The 16,470-nt window shown below is 37.3% G+C and overlaps 1 protein-coding gene across 1 annotated transcript in view; it reads right to left on the reverse strand.

Moving 5' to 3' along the window:
* The window catches only part of CERS3 (ceramide synthase 3), a 123,255-nt gene that overhangs the window by 78,320 nt on the left and 28,465 nt on the right, over positions 1-16,470 (reverse strand). The window contains exons 3-4 of the mRNA XM_027083229.1: positions 6,976-7,093; positions 765-883 (exon numbers count right to left, since the gene is read on the reverse strand). Coding sequence (XP_026939030.1) covers positions 765-883; positions 6,976-7,093 — 237 coding nt within the window. The remainder of the gene's footprint in view (positions 1-764; positions 884-6,975; positions 7,094-16,470) is intronic.

Genomic DNA, 16,470 nt, shown 5'->3' on the forward strand with positions numbered 1-16,470 from the left:
ACTAACAGGCATTGTCTGGATGTAAAGAAGAGGAACAAAGTAAGAGCAATGACCTAGACCCTCTTTTTGGCACAGGTGTCAGTTTTTGCCACCAAGGGAGTAACCTAAAGTATCGATACTATAATACTCTGCAAAGAGAAAAAAAAAAAAAAACAGAGTTGTAATGAAGCCAAAAATAAGTGTGGTACAGTCTCACTGCACTCAGAACGTATTTGAAGCAGTCAGCTCTGCAAAAACCCTATGTGTTGCCCAGCTCATCCTGACCCCCTACTAAACCAGGCGGAAACCCAGAGGAACTGGCTGCCCAGTCCATAGGCAGGGGTGGAGTAAGAGCCAAGTGAGACAGAAAGAAGTCCTCTCCATCAGTGTTGAGAGAGGAGGACAGCACCCTCTCAGACATTCTCTGCTCTTATAATGTGATAGAGTAATGTGATTAGAAACAGGCGATAGTCAGATGAGCTAGGGCCAACTGATACCCTAGAAAAGATAAACACCAGGTTAAGACATTTTTATGATTTTTCTGGACTTTAAAGATAAGTACATAACATCTCCTGTTCAACTAAGAGAGTTCATAGCTTACCTTGTTTCATAGAGAAGGAAAGTGAAGCACAAGAGGTGGATGAGTGACTAGCATCAAATTCCTGATTGGTAAGTGACAGAGAGGGTTCAAACCCTTCTTCTGCTGCATCCTAAGGATTCCTTCTGAGATGACTATTCTGCTCCATATAAAACTGTACCATTTCAAAAGCTTTAACTGTCCTTACCAAGCTTCTTGGAATTTCTTCATCCTGCAAGGCCTATCTTGATTCCGCCGACTCCTAAACCATCTTTCAACCTGGCGCTCTGTCAAGTTACACTTTTTTGCCAGTCCATAAATATCAGTCTGAAAGGGGATGAAACAAATGAATGAGTGCTTAAGAGTAGAGTCAGGGTGGCAGGCAGTCAAAAGACAGTGAGATTGGGTTACAAGTGCTTGTGCACTGGAGAGGAGAGAGTTCTGCATTAGACCTTGAGCCAGTGCATTTACCTCTTTTGCTCATGGAATCACACACACACACACACACACACCTCAAAACAGAGAGAATGTTAGTTCCCAGAACTCTGAGTTGTTAAGAAAGACCAATTCTCTGTAAGTTGGTAGCAACCCATATATTCAAGTTAATATGTGGCTCACTCATTCAGCCAATTTTATTTAGGGCCTCCTAGGTTCCAGGTAGAGTAGTGTAGTTTAAGATGTCAATCAAACCCAATCTCTTCATTCTTTCTTATGAAAAAAATGGAACTCCAAGGGTTTTAACAACTTGTCCAAGACCTAAAACCAGTAGCAAAGTGAAAACAAGAACTTAGGCTCCTGTCTTTTCTGTTATTTCACACAATCTTTCTACCAGATCCAAAAGTTTCACATTTAATCAGATGTACAGCCTATTTCAAACTTATCTGAAATAATTCAAATTGTAAAAAATGATTAAGGATTGCTGACTATAATAATGACGATTGCTTCTCCTCTGGAAGGCAGAAGTTGTAGGTTATGATTTAAAATTGAAAATAATATGGATGATGGATTAGCTCAAAGGTCACAGATTTGAAGTTCTCCCAGGGCCAAACAAGAACCCAAAATGATTGAGAGGACCAGGTCTGCTTCATGGTGGGATTTTAAGTTTTATTCTTTCAACACAGACATGCTTTATATGTTAAACCTACAGTACTTTCCACTTCCACAAGGAAATAAGCTCTGTAATATTTTTTGAGACATCAGTCTTCTTTATCTTTCGTTTTCCTATGTTGAGTACAAGAAATATTTCAGCTTACTCCTAACTTTAGTAGGAGAAAAATAAAATTGTCCCTCAGCCTCAGTTTTGAGGAAATAAGCAGGAGCCATACGGATGCAGCCAACAGGAAAGCACATGGCCCATCCCAAAGGGACAGTGGCGACCCAGCTCTGACTGATGGCTCCCAGAGTGAAAGTGCAGTCCCAGAAATCTGATGTGAAATCGCTAGGTTTTTTTTTTTTTTATGTTGAATTTACTTTAAAATTTAATGCTTAAATTTAAATGTTTAAGTTTAAAGTAAATTTAAACCAATCATGGACCAAGATTGGTGAAGGTCAAACAAAGCCTGACCATGGGCCAGTTGGCTGCACACCCAGCTGTCTGTGATCAGTCGTGGAGCTTCTGCTATGTTATTGTGTATAGTTTACATAATTGTTCAGGCGCACAGGACAACAGTAGATAAAATTCCTAAAGAAGCTCTCGTGCTGAAGACAGGCAAAGGACTAATTGCAACTACATACCTACTGAACTGCTAGCCTATTACTTAATCTAGAGAAAGAAAGCAAAACAGAACAAAACCAAGATATAGCCCACATTATACTCTGTTTCCTTGTAAATTATCCTCTCTAATACCTATTATTTTGTAGGCCAAGGGTTCACCTGCTGTTTTTTGTTGTTGTTGTTTTGGTTTGTTTTTGACAAGACTGAATTGGCAACTATTTATCGGTGTCTACTTTCTGCAGGCATTCTGCTTTCTATTGGAGATCTAAATGAAAAAGACCAGTATGGGCCTCCCCTTCACAGGGTAAAGTCTGTCTGGTGAGGAAGTCAGAAAATGCAACAAAGGATTCTAATAAAATATCATGAGTGCTGAGATAGGGGAGGATAACGGTACCATGGGACCTAACTTTACATAGGCAGTTCCTGGAAGTTACACTTATGCTGAACCCTGAAAAATGCCCCAAGAAGGAGAGGATGAAGAAGGAGTGTCCTGGCAGCATGTAAGGTTGTCTGGAGATGAGAACATGGGGGAGTTGGGGGCACTTGAGGGACAGATAGAGGCCTTGCAGGGTGGAAACATACAGAGAGGTGAGGAGGAAAGATGTGGCTAAGGCCACAGCAAGGAGGGCCTTGCCTGGAATTTATCTGTAGGTTACAGAATGTTTGCATTTTGAAGTCTCCCTCTTGCAGGTGTAAAGAATGAAGTGCCAGGAGTGAGCAGAGGTGGAGACGGTGTTCAGCAGTGAGCAAAGTCCCTGTCCTCACACTGGAATTCTCCCAGATCTGAGAACAATCCAATTTTATTATCCCATCATTTCTACAGATACCTGCTGAATAAATGCTTCTAGAAGACAGTGATCAAACATGATCTGAAGCATTTTTTTTTTTCTGATTTGGAGCACAGATGAATCTGGTTGAAAGTCTTGGCAATACTGGCCTCATAGACCTACAATTTTATTGGGATAGAAATCATCTTGCAAACAAAAGTCTTTAGTAGTATTTTGTTAATGATACACGAAACAAGCATTTTACTGAACACCTACTATGTACAGAAAATTGTGTAAGATGTTATGGAAATACAAACAAGCATAAATAGGAAACAAATGACATTCTCTTGGGATAATTTAAGTTGGGAAGACATATTTGAGAACGCTCCTGGAGAAGTCTATATGATAGACACAGACTACAAATAACAACAGCTGACCTTGAGTGTGTGCTGGGCACTATTCTAAGTACTCAATTCAATCTCTGAATTGAGAGTCCTGTGAGGTAAGTGCTGTTAACATGCTCAGCTCACAGAAGGGGAAACTGAGGCTCAGAGTGGTTAATTTGCTCACCTCCACACACAGTCTTTTCTCACAATCCATGTTTTTAGCCTGACACGATAGAGTGTGTGTCTGTAGAAGGGAAAGGCTCTCAAGCAGAACCTCAGGGAGAAGTAGTGTGGCCTGATGGAAGAGCACCAAATGGGGCTATGAGGCCTGGCTACTTGATGCAAAAACCAACCCTCTGGGACTGTGGAGGAGCCACTCGAATTCTTTGACTCTCACCCATAAAATAAACTGGACTAGAGAGCTGTTTGCCCTAAAAATGTTTGAATCTGTGGTTGAGACAAGCTAGCAAACTGGAATGCCCCGTGGACCACAATACCTGCTTTATGTCAGCCTTATGGCACCACATTTTCTTTAGACATCTTACAGAACTACACACTCATTTGTTCTGCAGCAGTTCTCAACATGATTTTTCTGAGGAAATGGGCTAGTTAATAAGTTCTGCTGTTCCTTCATTTTACCAACAGCAGGAAAATTGATCTGCTGGCCAGAGATATTGGTATGTTATCATGGTTCTCTCTCAGTACATCTTGAAGTTGTCATTGAGATACACACAGAGCGAAACACGCACATATAAAAACAGTGGACACATAGCTGCACATACACAGTCACAAAAGAAGTGTGCGAAATCGCAGATCAAAACTCTCAATAGAGAGGCTTCCCTGGCAGTCCAGGGACTCCATGCTTCCAATGCAGGGGGTGTGGGTTTGATCCCTGTTCAGGGAACTAAGATCCCACGTGCCACATGGCGCAGCTAAAAAATTTTTTAAAATGAAAAAAACAAAACAAAACAACTCCCAATGGAGGTTCATGTGTACAGCATTTTGGACCTCATTAATACCATGTTATACCCTTCTGTGCTAACCAGTCCAGAATTGATACTGTATATACTGAAATGTTTTTGTTTTTATTGGTACAGTCTATTGCAGCTGAAGAAGCATCCTCAGATTTGTGTCCGCAGTTTCTTTTAATAAAGTCAGGTGTTAGGTACCTGTATTACCACTGCAGTGCCTTGAGATTACAGGTTCGGAATACCCACCCATCCCTTGAATCAGCACAAAATTTTTTTTTAGTCCTCCCAGCAACTTGTCTTACTTCAGCTATAAATTAAGCAAAAATGCTATCTGTATGACACTGGCCAAGTTAATGTGTGGAGGTATTGTGATATTATTTTGTTTCCACATCTGAAATCACTCTTAAGGCAGGTGCTTTGCATTCCTCTACTATATTCTTCTATCTTCCGAAGTTCTAGTACTTTTATTCTATGGGCATTTTACTGGCCAACTTGTCATCTTGATCTGTTATACAAATACTGCCTTGATTTTGTAATCTATGAGCAATATAAATTAGGTGTTTTAATTATGTCCCTTCATCTTCATGGTTTAGTAGAGGAAGCTTTCTAACACTTGAAGTTGATATATAACATTTCTTTTACTTGATGCAAATGTCCAAATTATATCTACACTAAGCCATGGTGTACTGTCAATTGAGTTAGAACAAATACTTACACACACAGCTCCAGACTCTGAAATATATTTTTAACATTCTATTCACAGATAAAGACATCATTTGGGCATAGTAGAAACAGCACTCGACAGGGAGCCATGGGCCAGGGTCCAGCTGGGGATTTAGCCACTGATTAGCTGCATGACCTAGGACAGGTCATTTCCTCTGTTGACCTTAGTTTCCTCATCTTGATCATAAAGAGGAAAGATGACCTAATCTCTAAATCTCTTTCAGCTATTCTTAGTCTTTCTTTAACTGTCACATGGCTAATTTCTCTCCATAGCAGAGAAACTTGATAAGAGCCAAATTTTCTACATATTTTAAAATATCCTAAAAAGCTGTACAGCAAGCACAGCAAGTAACTGATAGCTATCACTGTTCTTCATGTTTTATTGCAAGGTATTACCAAGGTTAGTTATTCTCAGAGAGAAACAGAGAAGGATAATAAGGACTCTCTGAAAGAGTCCTAACTTTTCATAAACACAGCTAAATAATTTCCTGTCTGAAAAACATGAAATGATGTTTAGGCATTATTATCACCAGTGGTAACAACAGTATTTAGATGAATGACTGCAGTCTTTTAGAGCACAAGGAAATAAAGAACACGTGGAGATGGCTTGTCAGACTGTCCTCATTTTAGAAAAAAAGGCACATGCAGAAGTTGAGGGCAGAACAAGTTAGAGACAGTGCTGGCTAGCTGTGAACAACTCTGAACATGATGCCTGGTGCTATGTGGTCAGACCTCAACGTGGCTTCTTTGTGCAGGGAGCCCACCAGACCAGTGATAGAAAGGCTCATAGGAAAAGCAAGTGAATTCAGCAGACAAGTTCAGGACCTTAAAAATCTATCTATCCGGGGCTTCCCTGGTGGCGCAGTGGTTGGGAGTCCGCCTGCCGATGCAGGGGACATAGGTTCGTGCCCCGGTCCGGGGGGATCCCACATGCCGCGGAGCGGCTGGGCCCGTGAGCCATGGCCGCTGGGCCTGCGCGTCCGGAGCCTGTGCTCCGCAGCGGAAGGGGCCGCAACGGTGGGAGGCCCGCGTACCGCAAAAAAAAAAAAAAAAAAAAAAAAAAAGTTAAAAAAAAAAAAAAAAATATCTATCCTAAAATTGTGTTAGCACATACTTTTGACTTTTAAGTTACTGGTGAGAGATGTCTGTATTCATCATAGAGGGTGTGCCACTTTTGGAGAAGTTTTTATTTCATCTCTCATTTAAATATGGGGGTATAACTAGACTTGCTTAGACACTATTATTTTTAAATATAACTTTTAGGTTAAAGCCATTTTCTGTGGCGTAAACATGCAGTGCACCATAACATTTCATCAAGTACATCTCATATTGAGAAGAGATTTGTGACTCTCCTAACTGTTCTATCTCTGGGGAGTGGGTAGGGGCACAGTATATTTCTGAGTATTTCAAGGCCTTGGATAAAGTAAAGTGTCCTGCTCAGGAAAGCCACCCAATAGACACTTTCATAGTGTGTGTAGTGTATATTGATGGTGTCACAATTATCAAAAGTGTCAGATATGGGCAACTCTGCCTTAACAATGATCTTTTTTCATTAGTATATTTGTATATATGCTACCATTAAAAATTAAATTTTGACATGTACACCCAAATTATGGCATTGATTGTTAGCATTCAACACTAGCAATGTTTGTAGTTTTATATTATAATATTTATTTGTCATTTTATATTATGCTCAGAATGCTGTATAACTTATCAATAAAGAAAAAAAAATCAAATGATTCAAGTCATTTGCTGCTCAACTGAAACAGATTTTTTTGCACAGATAAGGTAAACCACAGATGATTGAAACATTAAGAAAGGAGATTTTAAAATCCAAAAACGAAGAATCTGTACTTACTTGAGATGGTTTCCTTGTGGAATGTTTGAAAAAATTCTCTAAAACAGTATTTGGTATAATCTTCTTTCGAACTTCCTCTTTAATGCCAATTGTTTTTGCTAGAGGTGAAGCAATAAACCTACAAAAATATGAACAAAAGTAAGTTCAAAATCTGAGAATGAATTCACAATGTCACCAGAAAACTCAAGCTGTAATTTTAGATTCCAAATGAAAGATCAGTCATTGGGTTATCTAAAGCCAGTATCTGCCTTACAGAAACTCAAAGAGAGCAAAATTTGAGAACTTTTATACACGCAATAACTTAAAAAAATAAAATATAGTTGACTCTTTAACAACATGGGGGTTAGGGGTGTCAACCCTCAGCAGCACAGTTGAAAATCCTCCTTGTATAGCTTATAGTCAGCCCCCGTGTAAGTGGTTCCTCCATATCCGAGGTTCCACATCCATGGATTCAACCAACTGTAGATCTAGTACTGTAGTACTTACTATTGTAAAAATTCTGCTTATACGTGGAGCCTGCAGTTCAAACCCTTGTTGTTCAAGGGTCAACTGTACTTGCACAGTTCTAAAATCCATTTTATGTAAACCCAAATATATTTATATACAAGATCCAGGAACTGAGATATATACAAGATCCAGGAACCATTTTACTTAGAGTTTCATTTTTAAGACTACCAGGGATTAAAATAAATAATAGTTTTGTTATTATGGTTTTCTTTGGTGATACTATCTTCAAGAAATTATTATGTCCCTATTTGAAGTTCTAACTTATGAAAAATGGCATGACTCTTGGGTAAATATCTAGGAAAGGGATTGATGGGTTGTATGGCAAGTATATGTTTAACTTTATAAGAAACTGGCCCAATGTTTTCCAAAGTGTCTGCACTATTTTACATTCCCATCAATAAGGTGCCAGAGTTCCAGTTATTCCATATCTCTGCCAGTAGATGGTATTGCCAGTCTTTTTAATTTTAAATTCTATTGCAATTTTAAATTCTATTGCAATTCTATTGCATGTGTGGTGGTTTTTATTGATTTTTACATTCTAGTTTTTATTTCCTAACTTCTGCTTATTATAAATTTAGTTTGCTTTTTCCCCTTGTTTTTTAAGGTAGAAGGTATTGATTTGAGATCTTTCTTCTTTTTAAATATAGGTGTTTACAGCTATGAATGTCCCTCTAAGCACTGCTTTTGCTGAATCTCATAAGTTTTCGTATGGTGCTTTCTTTTTCACTCATCTCAAACTATTTGCTAATTTACCGTGTGATTTCTCCTTTGACCCATTGGTTATTTAGAAGTATGCTGTTTAATTTCCACATATTTGCTTATTTCTCAATTTCCTTCTGTTATGGACTTCTAATTTCACTCCATTGTGATCAGAAAACATGCTTTGTACGATTTCAATCCTCTCACATGTATTGAGATTTGTTTTATGGTTTACACGTGGTCTATTCTGGAGAATGTTCCTTGTGCACACGAGAAGAATGTGCATTCTGCTATTATTGGTGGTGTGCTCTACAGATGTCTGTTAGGTCTAGTTCGTTTATAATGTTAATCAAGTCTTCTATTTTCTTGTTGATTTTCTGCCTAGTTGTTCTATCCATTATTGAAAATGGGGTATTGAAGTCTACAACTGTTATTGTTGAATTGTCGATTTCTCCCTTCAATTCTGTTTGTTTTTGCTTCACGTTTTTGGGACTATGTTGCCAGTTACATATATATTTATAAATGTTATATCTTCTTGATAGATTTACCCTGTTATAGTATAAAATGTCCTTTGTCTCTAATAACAATTTAAAGGCTGTTAAATTGTCTGGTATTAGTGTAGCCACTCCAGCTCTCTTTTGGTTACTGCTTGCATGGTATATATTTTCTCATCCTTTTACTTTCAACCTATTTATTTCTTTGAACCTAAAATGTTTCTCTTGTAGAAGCCATATAGTTGGATCATATATATCTATCAAGTCCTCCTATCTATGCCTTTTAGTTGGAGTATTTAATTCATTTACGTTTAATGTAAATTACATTTAATTACTGATAAGACAGGATTTATATCTGCCATTTTGCTATTTATTTTCTGTATAGCTTATGCCTTTTTGTTTCTCATATCTTCTATTACTATCTTGTTCTGTGTTAAATAGATATTCTGGCGTACTTTTTAAATTTTTTTTTTTACTGTTTTTAAAAATTACCTTCTTAGTGGTTCATCTAGGGATTACAATTAACATCTTAATTTATAACCTCCTAGCTCAGATTAATAGCTAAATAATTTCAGCACTATACAAAAATTCCATGATCTCTCCTCTCTGTGCTGTTACTGTCATATAAATTATATATTTATAAATTGTGTTCACATCAACATACATTTATGATTACTATTTTATGCAGTTGCCTTATAAATCAGATAGGAGAAAAACATGTTACAAGCAAAAAAATGCATTTATATTTTCTTTTTATTTCTTATGTAGGTAGCTTTACTGGTGTTCTTTATTTCTTCATGTGGATTCAAGTTAATGTCTGTGTCCTCTAATTTCAGCCTGTAGGACTCCCTTTAGTATTTCTCATAGGGTAGGTCTGCTTAGCAACAAATTCTTCCAGGTTTTGTTTATCTTGGAATGTCTTAATTTCTCTTTCATTTTGAAGGATAGTTGTGCTTGTTTGACAGTTTTTTCTTTCTTTTTATTTGTCCTCCCATTGCCTTTGGCTTCTATGGTTGTTGATGAGAAATCAATTCAATCTTACTGAGGATCCCTTTTATGTGATGAGATGCTCCTTTCTTGCTGCTTTCAAGATTCTTTCTTTGTCTTTCAACATTTTGCTTATGATGTATCTAGATATGGATCTCTCTAAGTTCATCCTACTTGGAATTTGTTTAGCTTCTTGGATATATAGATTAATGTTTGTCATCAAATTTTGGGAAATTTTTAGCCAATTATTTCTTCAAATATTTTCAATTCTGTTCATTTTCTCCTCCTCTTCTGGAGTTCCTGTTATGCATATGTTGCTGTGCTTGATGGTGTCCCACAGGTCTCTGAGGCTCTTTGTTTTTCTACATTTTTTTTTTCCTCAGACTGCTGACTTTTTCTTTTGCCTGCTCAAATATGCTGTTAAGGCCCTCCAGTGAATTTTTAATATAAGTTATTGTACTTTTCAAGTCCCAATTTCTATTTGATTTCTTTTTATAATTTTTATCTCTTTATTGATATTCTTAATTTAGTGAGACATTGTTCTCATTCTTTCCTTAGTTTTTAAGCATGGTTTTCTTTAGTTCTCTGAACATATTTAAAATAGCTGACTTAAAGTCTTGTCTAATAAGAAGTCCAACATCTAGGCTTTGTAAGGGACACTCTATTGATTGCTGCTTTTTTCCTGTGTATGGGCCATACTTTCTTGTTTCTTTGCATGTCTTATAATTTTTTGTTGAAAAGTGGACAAGTTTAATAATATAATGTGACAACTCTGGAAATCAGATTATCCCCATACTCAGAGTTTGTTGTTGTCCATTTGTTTGTTTACATTTTTGAACTGATCTGTAAAGTCTGTATTCTTTGTCATGTGTGGGCACTAAAGTATCTATTAGGTTAGCTTAGTGGTCTCCTAATGATTAGACAGATATTTCCTTAAATGCCTGGAACCAATAAGTCTTCCAGTGTTTACTAAGGGGCTCTGTGTATGTTTCAGGGCACACCTTCAACACTAAGATAGTGGGCAACTCTGCCTTAGCCTTCACTTCCTGTTTGCACAGAGCCTCAAGGTCATCCAGAGGTGAGAACTTAAGGTCTACTAAGGTCTTACCTGAGCATGTGGATGGCCCTGGGCATGCCCAAAGCTCTACAAATTCAAGTGGTCTTCTAATTTCCAAGAATAAGCCAGAGCTTTTCAAAACCCCCTATGGACATATCATTTCCCAGCTTATCCTTTAAAAAGAAAAGCTGTTAGTTTATTGTTTGCCCCAACTGCTATCCATTACCTCAGGCAGTTCCAAAGTTAATCGATTGCATTTAATTGTTTTAGACAAGCACCCTTCTTCTCCCCAAGGAAAAAGGCAAACAAAGACAGCTTGTGAGTAATGCCCTTCCAGGGAACCACTAGACAGGTCAGATAATGACAGCTTTTTGGGAATGATGCTTTGAAGGAGCTCCAACTCTGTTCTGCTTCCTTCAACGGCTGCCAGGCTGCTGGTTTCCACTGAAATTGTGGGCTGTTGGTTTTTCAAGACTATCACAGAGGAAGAAAGGTAAGGACAGAAATAGGGCAAGTTAAAATGCCACAAAGCTTGCTGTTCTTTCCAACAGTCAGCTATTTTTCTTAAATAACACTCTCCAGATTGCTGCAAGTCTTTGACTAATTCTAAATTTTGAAAAGTTGATCTTGACAGTTTTTGCTAGTTTTCTGATTTTAGGAAGGAGAAAATTTTCAGAGGCCCTTACTCTGACATTTTTGTTAACTTTCAGTGTGTAGTGGTTTTAATTTGCATTTTGCTAATGACTAATGATGTTGAACATCTTTTTATGTGTTTACTTGCTATTTGTATATCTCCTTTGGTGAGGTTTCTGCTCAAATATTCTGCCCATTAAAAAAAATCAAGTTATTTATTATTGAGTTACATATTCTGAATTTAATATATTATTGAGTTATATATTCTGAATTTAAGTCCCTCATCAGATATATGTTTTGTTCACATTTTCTCCTAGTCTGTCTTATCTTTTAATTTTACTGACATCTTTTAAAAATAACAATTAATGCATTTTTACATATCGTATAATTCACCATTTTCAAGTATACTACTCAGTGATTTTTTTCTTTTTTATTAAATTTACCAAGCTGTACATTATCACCATGAGTCAGCTTTAGAACATTTTCATCATCCCACTATAATACCTCATACATATTTACGTTAGTCCCTCTTTCCTGTTAATCATGCCACAGGCAGTCACTAATCTACTTCCTGTCTTTATAGCTGTACCTTTTGTGGATATTTAACATAATGGAATCATACAATATGTGGTTGCTTGTGCCTGGCTTCTTTCATTGAGTTTAATGTTTTTGAGATACATCAATGTATTTGGACGCATTTGGACTTCAGTCCTTTTTATTGCCAAATAATCTATTGTATAGATACACATACATTAACAATGTCTTTTGAAGAACATTTTAGCAATTTAACAAGAGAAATAAAAGCATATGCCCAAATTCTTCTATTCAAATATTCAGAGAAGTTTTATTCATTATAGCCAAAAACTGTAAAGAATCCAAATTTCCATCAACTAATTAAAGGATAATAAATTGCAATATATCAATATGTTGAGACTACTAAGAAATGACAAGGAATCATTGATACATATAATGACATGAAAAAAATCTCAAAAGCATTATGCTAAGTGAAAGAAATCAGACACAAAAGACTATAATCTATATGATTCCATCTATAGGAAATCTTAGAAAAGGCAAAATTATACTGACAGAAAGCATTTTAGTGATTGTGAGGAGATAGTAAGTAGGAAGAGGATTAACTGAATAGGGTACAGGGGTGTTTTCAGCCAATGGAAATCTCCTATATCATAATCGTGGTGATAGTTACATGACTGTTTACTTTTGTCAAAATGTGTCAAATTTTGGATGAACTTTCTTGTATGTAAATCATACCTCAGTAAAGATGATTTTTTAAAAGCATGATATGTCCCTATTCTTCCTTCATTTCTAACAAAGCCTCCATTATCTGCCGGGTCAGGCTATTCTAGTACTTACTTAGAAGTTTCTGTGTTTAATTAAATGCTGGAAATTTTAGTTATGAATGATCATTTAACCCTTAAATTCATTGTTGAATAACAATTTTCCTAGGGACTTCCCTGGCGGTCCAGTGGTTGAGACTCCACATTCCCAATGCATGGGGCATGGGTTCAATCCCTGATAAGGGAACTAAGATCCCACATGCCACACTGCATGGCCAAAAATAAATAAATAAATAAAAAATTTTCCTAAAATACTCTGATAAAATATATAAGCCAATCCAACTTCCAGATGGCCTAAGTTCTCCTGAAAATGACCTATACATTTCAGAGACATAAAAAACAAACTTATTATGCACCATATGTACACAGAGCAATGTGGATAGATCATAAAGCACAGTGCTATATTAAAAAAAAAAGAAGATATGGAAGAAGGTCTTCTTACTATACCATTTATGTCAACTAACAATACATGTACTTTATGTTCATTCTCATGTTTGACTGGGTTATACAAACAAAAAGCCATCAAATACCTACAGCAAGAATGGCAACAGGACTAGGAAATGAGGATAAAAGGTAGTTAATGAAAAAGTTAATTGAAATCAGTCAATCAATCAAAAGAGATCTAATACAGACCAAAGACATGCTGTGGTTCAAGGAATATGATTAACTCCCCCTCTGCATAAAAGTTCCAAATAAAACAAAAACTTAGATGATCTTAAAACTAACAAAGACTCAAAAAACATATATGACAGGATTTTGGATAAATAACAGAATTGGGTCATTTATCTAACCTACTAGTTAAAAATTTTTATTGGAGAAAACACTCACTGTCTTTACTAGTAGAATAACGCAAATACAAAATGGTTTAATATGGCAGGGTTCTCAATCACACTCACTCAATGTTATCTCCTCAAATATTAGAAATGAAGAAATTAGCAAAAATAAAAAAGCAAAGCAGGATTAAGAAAAGAAGATTTATTCAATAAGGGAATACAACCAATCTCAAAGCCAAACGAAGTATAACATTCCCCTCTAGGGAATCATGTGAGAGATAAAGGGTGGATAAGTATACACAATGGATAAAAATACATATCCATAGCATATTTGTGGATATGAGGATCATATCTACAGTCAAAGCATTAATTTAAAGAAGACTTGCTCCTTGGCAGGTACGGCACAAATTATGTGGTCTCCTCTGATCCCAGCAGGTCTGGGCCAAACCAGTGCCTAGCAGGTTTGAAGAGAAGAGAGCCATGTGGATGAAACGCTCTTGGTGCTGCAGCCAGGAGTCAGTGCTGTGCCTCTGAGGTGGGAGAGCCAACTTCAGGACACTGGTCCACAAGAGACCTCCCAGCTCCACATAAAAATCTCCCAGAGATCTCCATCTCAACACCAGCACCAAGCTTCACTCAACGACCACCAAGCTACAGTGCGGGACACCCTATGCCAAACAACTAGCAAGACAGGAACACAACCCCACCCATTAGCAGAGAGGCTGCCTAAAATCATAATAAGTCCACAGACACCCCAAAACATACCACCAGAGGTGGACCTGCCCACCAGAAAGACAAGATCCAGCCTCATCCACCAGAACACAGGCACTAGTCCCCTCCACCAGGAAGCCTACACAGCCCACTGAACCACCTTTAGCCACTGGGGACAGACACCGAAAACAACGGGAACTATGAACCTGCAGCGTGCGAAAAGGAGACCCCAAACACAGTAAGATAAGCAAAATGAGAAGACAGAAAAACACTCAGCAGATGAAGGAGCAAGATAAAAACCCAGCAGATCTAACAAATGAAGAGGAAATAGGCAGTCTACATGAAAAAGAATTCAGAATAATGATAGTAAAGATGATCCAAAATCTTGGAAATAGAATAGAGAAAATGCAAGAAACATTTAACAAGGATCTAGAAGAACTAAAGATACAAGCAATGATGAACAACACAATAAATGAAATTAAAAACACTCTAGATCGGGCTTCCCTGGTGGCACAGTGGTTGGGAGTCCGCCTGCCGATGCAGGGGGCGCGGGTTCGTGCCCCGGTCTGGGACGATCCCACATGCCACGGACTGGCTGGGCCTGTGAGCCATGGCTGCTGAGCCTGCGCGTCTGGAGCCTGTGCTCCGCAAAGGGAGAGGCCACAGCAGTGAAAGGCCCATGTACTGCAGAAAAATAAATAAATAAATAAATAAAATAAATACTCTAGAAGGGATCAATAGCAGAACAACTGAGGCAGAAGAACGGATAAGTGACCTGGAAGATAAAATAGTGGAAATAACTACTGCAGAGCAGAATAAAGAAAAAAGAATGAAAAGAACTAAGGACAGTCTCAGAGACCTCTGGGACAACCTTAAATGCACCAACATTCGAGTTATAGGGGTTCCAGAAGAAGAAGAGAAAAAGAAAGGGACTGAGAAAATATTTGAAGAGATTATAGTTGAAAACTTCCCTAATCTGGGAAAGGAAATAGTTAATCAAGTCCAGGAAGCACAGAGAGTCCCATACAGGATAAATCCAAGGAGAAACACGCCAAGATACATATTAATCAAACTGTCAAAAATTAAATAGAAAGAAAACATATTAAAAGCAGCAAGGGAAAACCAACAAATAACACACAAGGGAATCCCCATAAGGTTAACAGCTGATCTTTCAGCAGAAACTCTGCAAGCTAGAAGGGACTGGCAGGATATATTTAAAGTGATGAAGGAGAAAAACCCAAAACCAAGATTACTCTACCCAGCAAGGATCTCATCCAGATTTGATGGAGAAATTAAAACCTTTACAGACAAGCAAAAGCTGAGAGAGTTCAGCACCACCAAACCAGCTTTACAGCAAATGCTAAAGGACCTTCTCTAGGCAAGAAACACAAGAGAAGGAAACGACCTACAATAACGAACCCAAAACAATTAAGAAAATGGGAATAGGAACATACATATTGATAATTACCTTAAATGTAAATGGATTAAATGCTCCCACCAAAAGACACAGATTGGCTGAATGGATACAAAAACAAGACCCATATATATGCTGTCTACAAGAGACCCACTTCAGACCTAGAGACACATACAGACTGAAAGTGAGGGGATGGAAAAAGATATTCCATGCAAATGGAAACCAAAAGAAAGCTGGAGTAGCAATTCTCATATCAGACAAAATAGACTTTAAAATAAAGACTATTACAAGAGACAAAGAAGGACACGACATAATGATCAAGGGATTGATCCAAGAAGAAGATATAACAATTGTAAATATTTATGCACCCAACATAGGAGCACCTCAATACATAAGGCAAATACTAACAGCCATTAAAGGGGAAATCAACAGTAACACATTCATAGTAGGGGACTTTAACACCCCACTTTCACCAATGGACAGATCATCCAAAATGAAAATAAATAAGGAAACACAAGCTCTAAATGATACATTAAACAAGATGGACTTAATTGATATCTATAGGACATTCCATCCAAAAACAACAGAATGCACACTTTTCTCAAGTGCTCATGGAACATTCTCCAGGATAGATCATATCTTGGGTCACAAATCAAGCCTTGGTAAATTTAAGAAAATTGAAATTGTATCAAGTATCTTTTCCGACCAAAATGCTATGAGACTAGATATCAATTACAGGAAAACATCTGTAAAAAATACAAACACATGGAGGCTAAACAATACAGTACTTAATAACGAAGTGATCACTGAAGAAATCAAAGAGGAAATAAAAAAATACCTACAAACAAATGACAATGGAGACACG

This window comes from Aethalodelphis obliquidens, unplaced genomic scaffold (assembly GCF_003676395.1).
Source record: "Aethalodelphis obliquidens isolate GAN/ISIS:26980383/991018 unplaced genomic scaffold, ASM367639v1 scaffold49, whole genome shotgun sequence".
In the NCBI taxonomy this organism is placed as follows: Eukaryota; Metazoa; Chordata; class Mammalia; order Artiodactyla; family Delphinidae; genus Aethalodelphis; species Aethalodelphis obliquidens.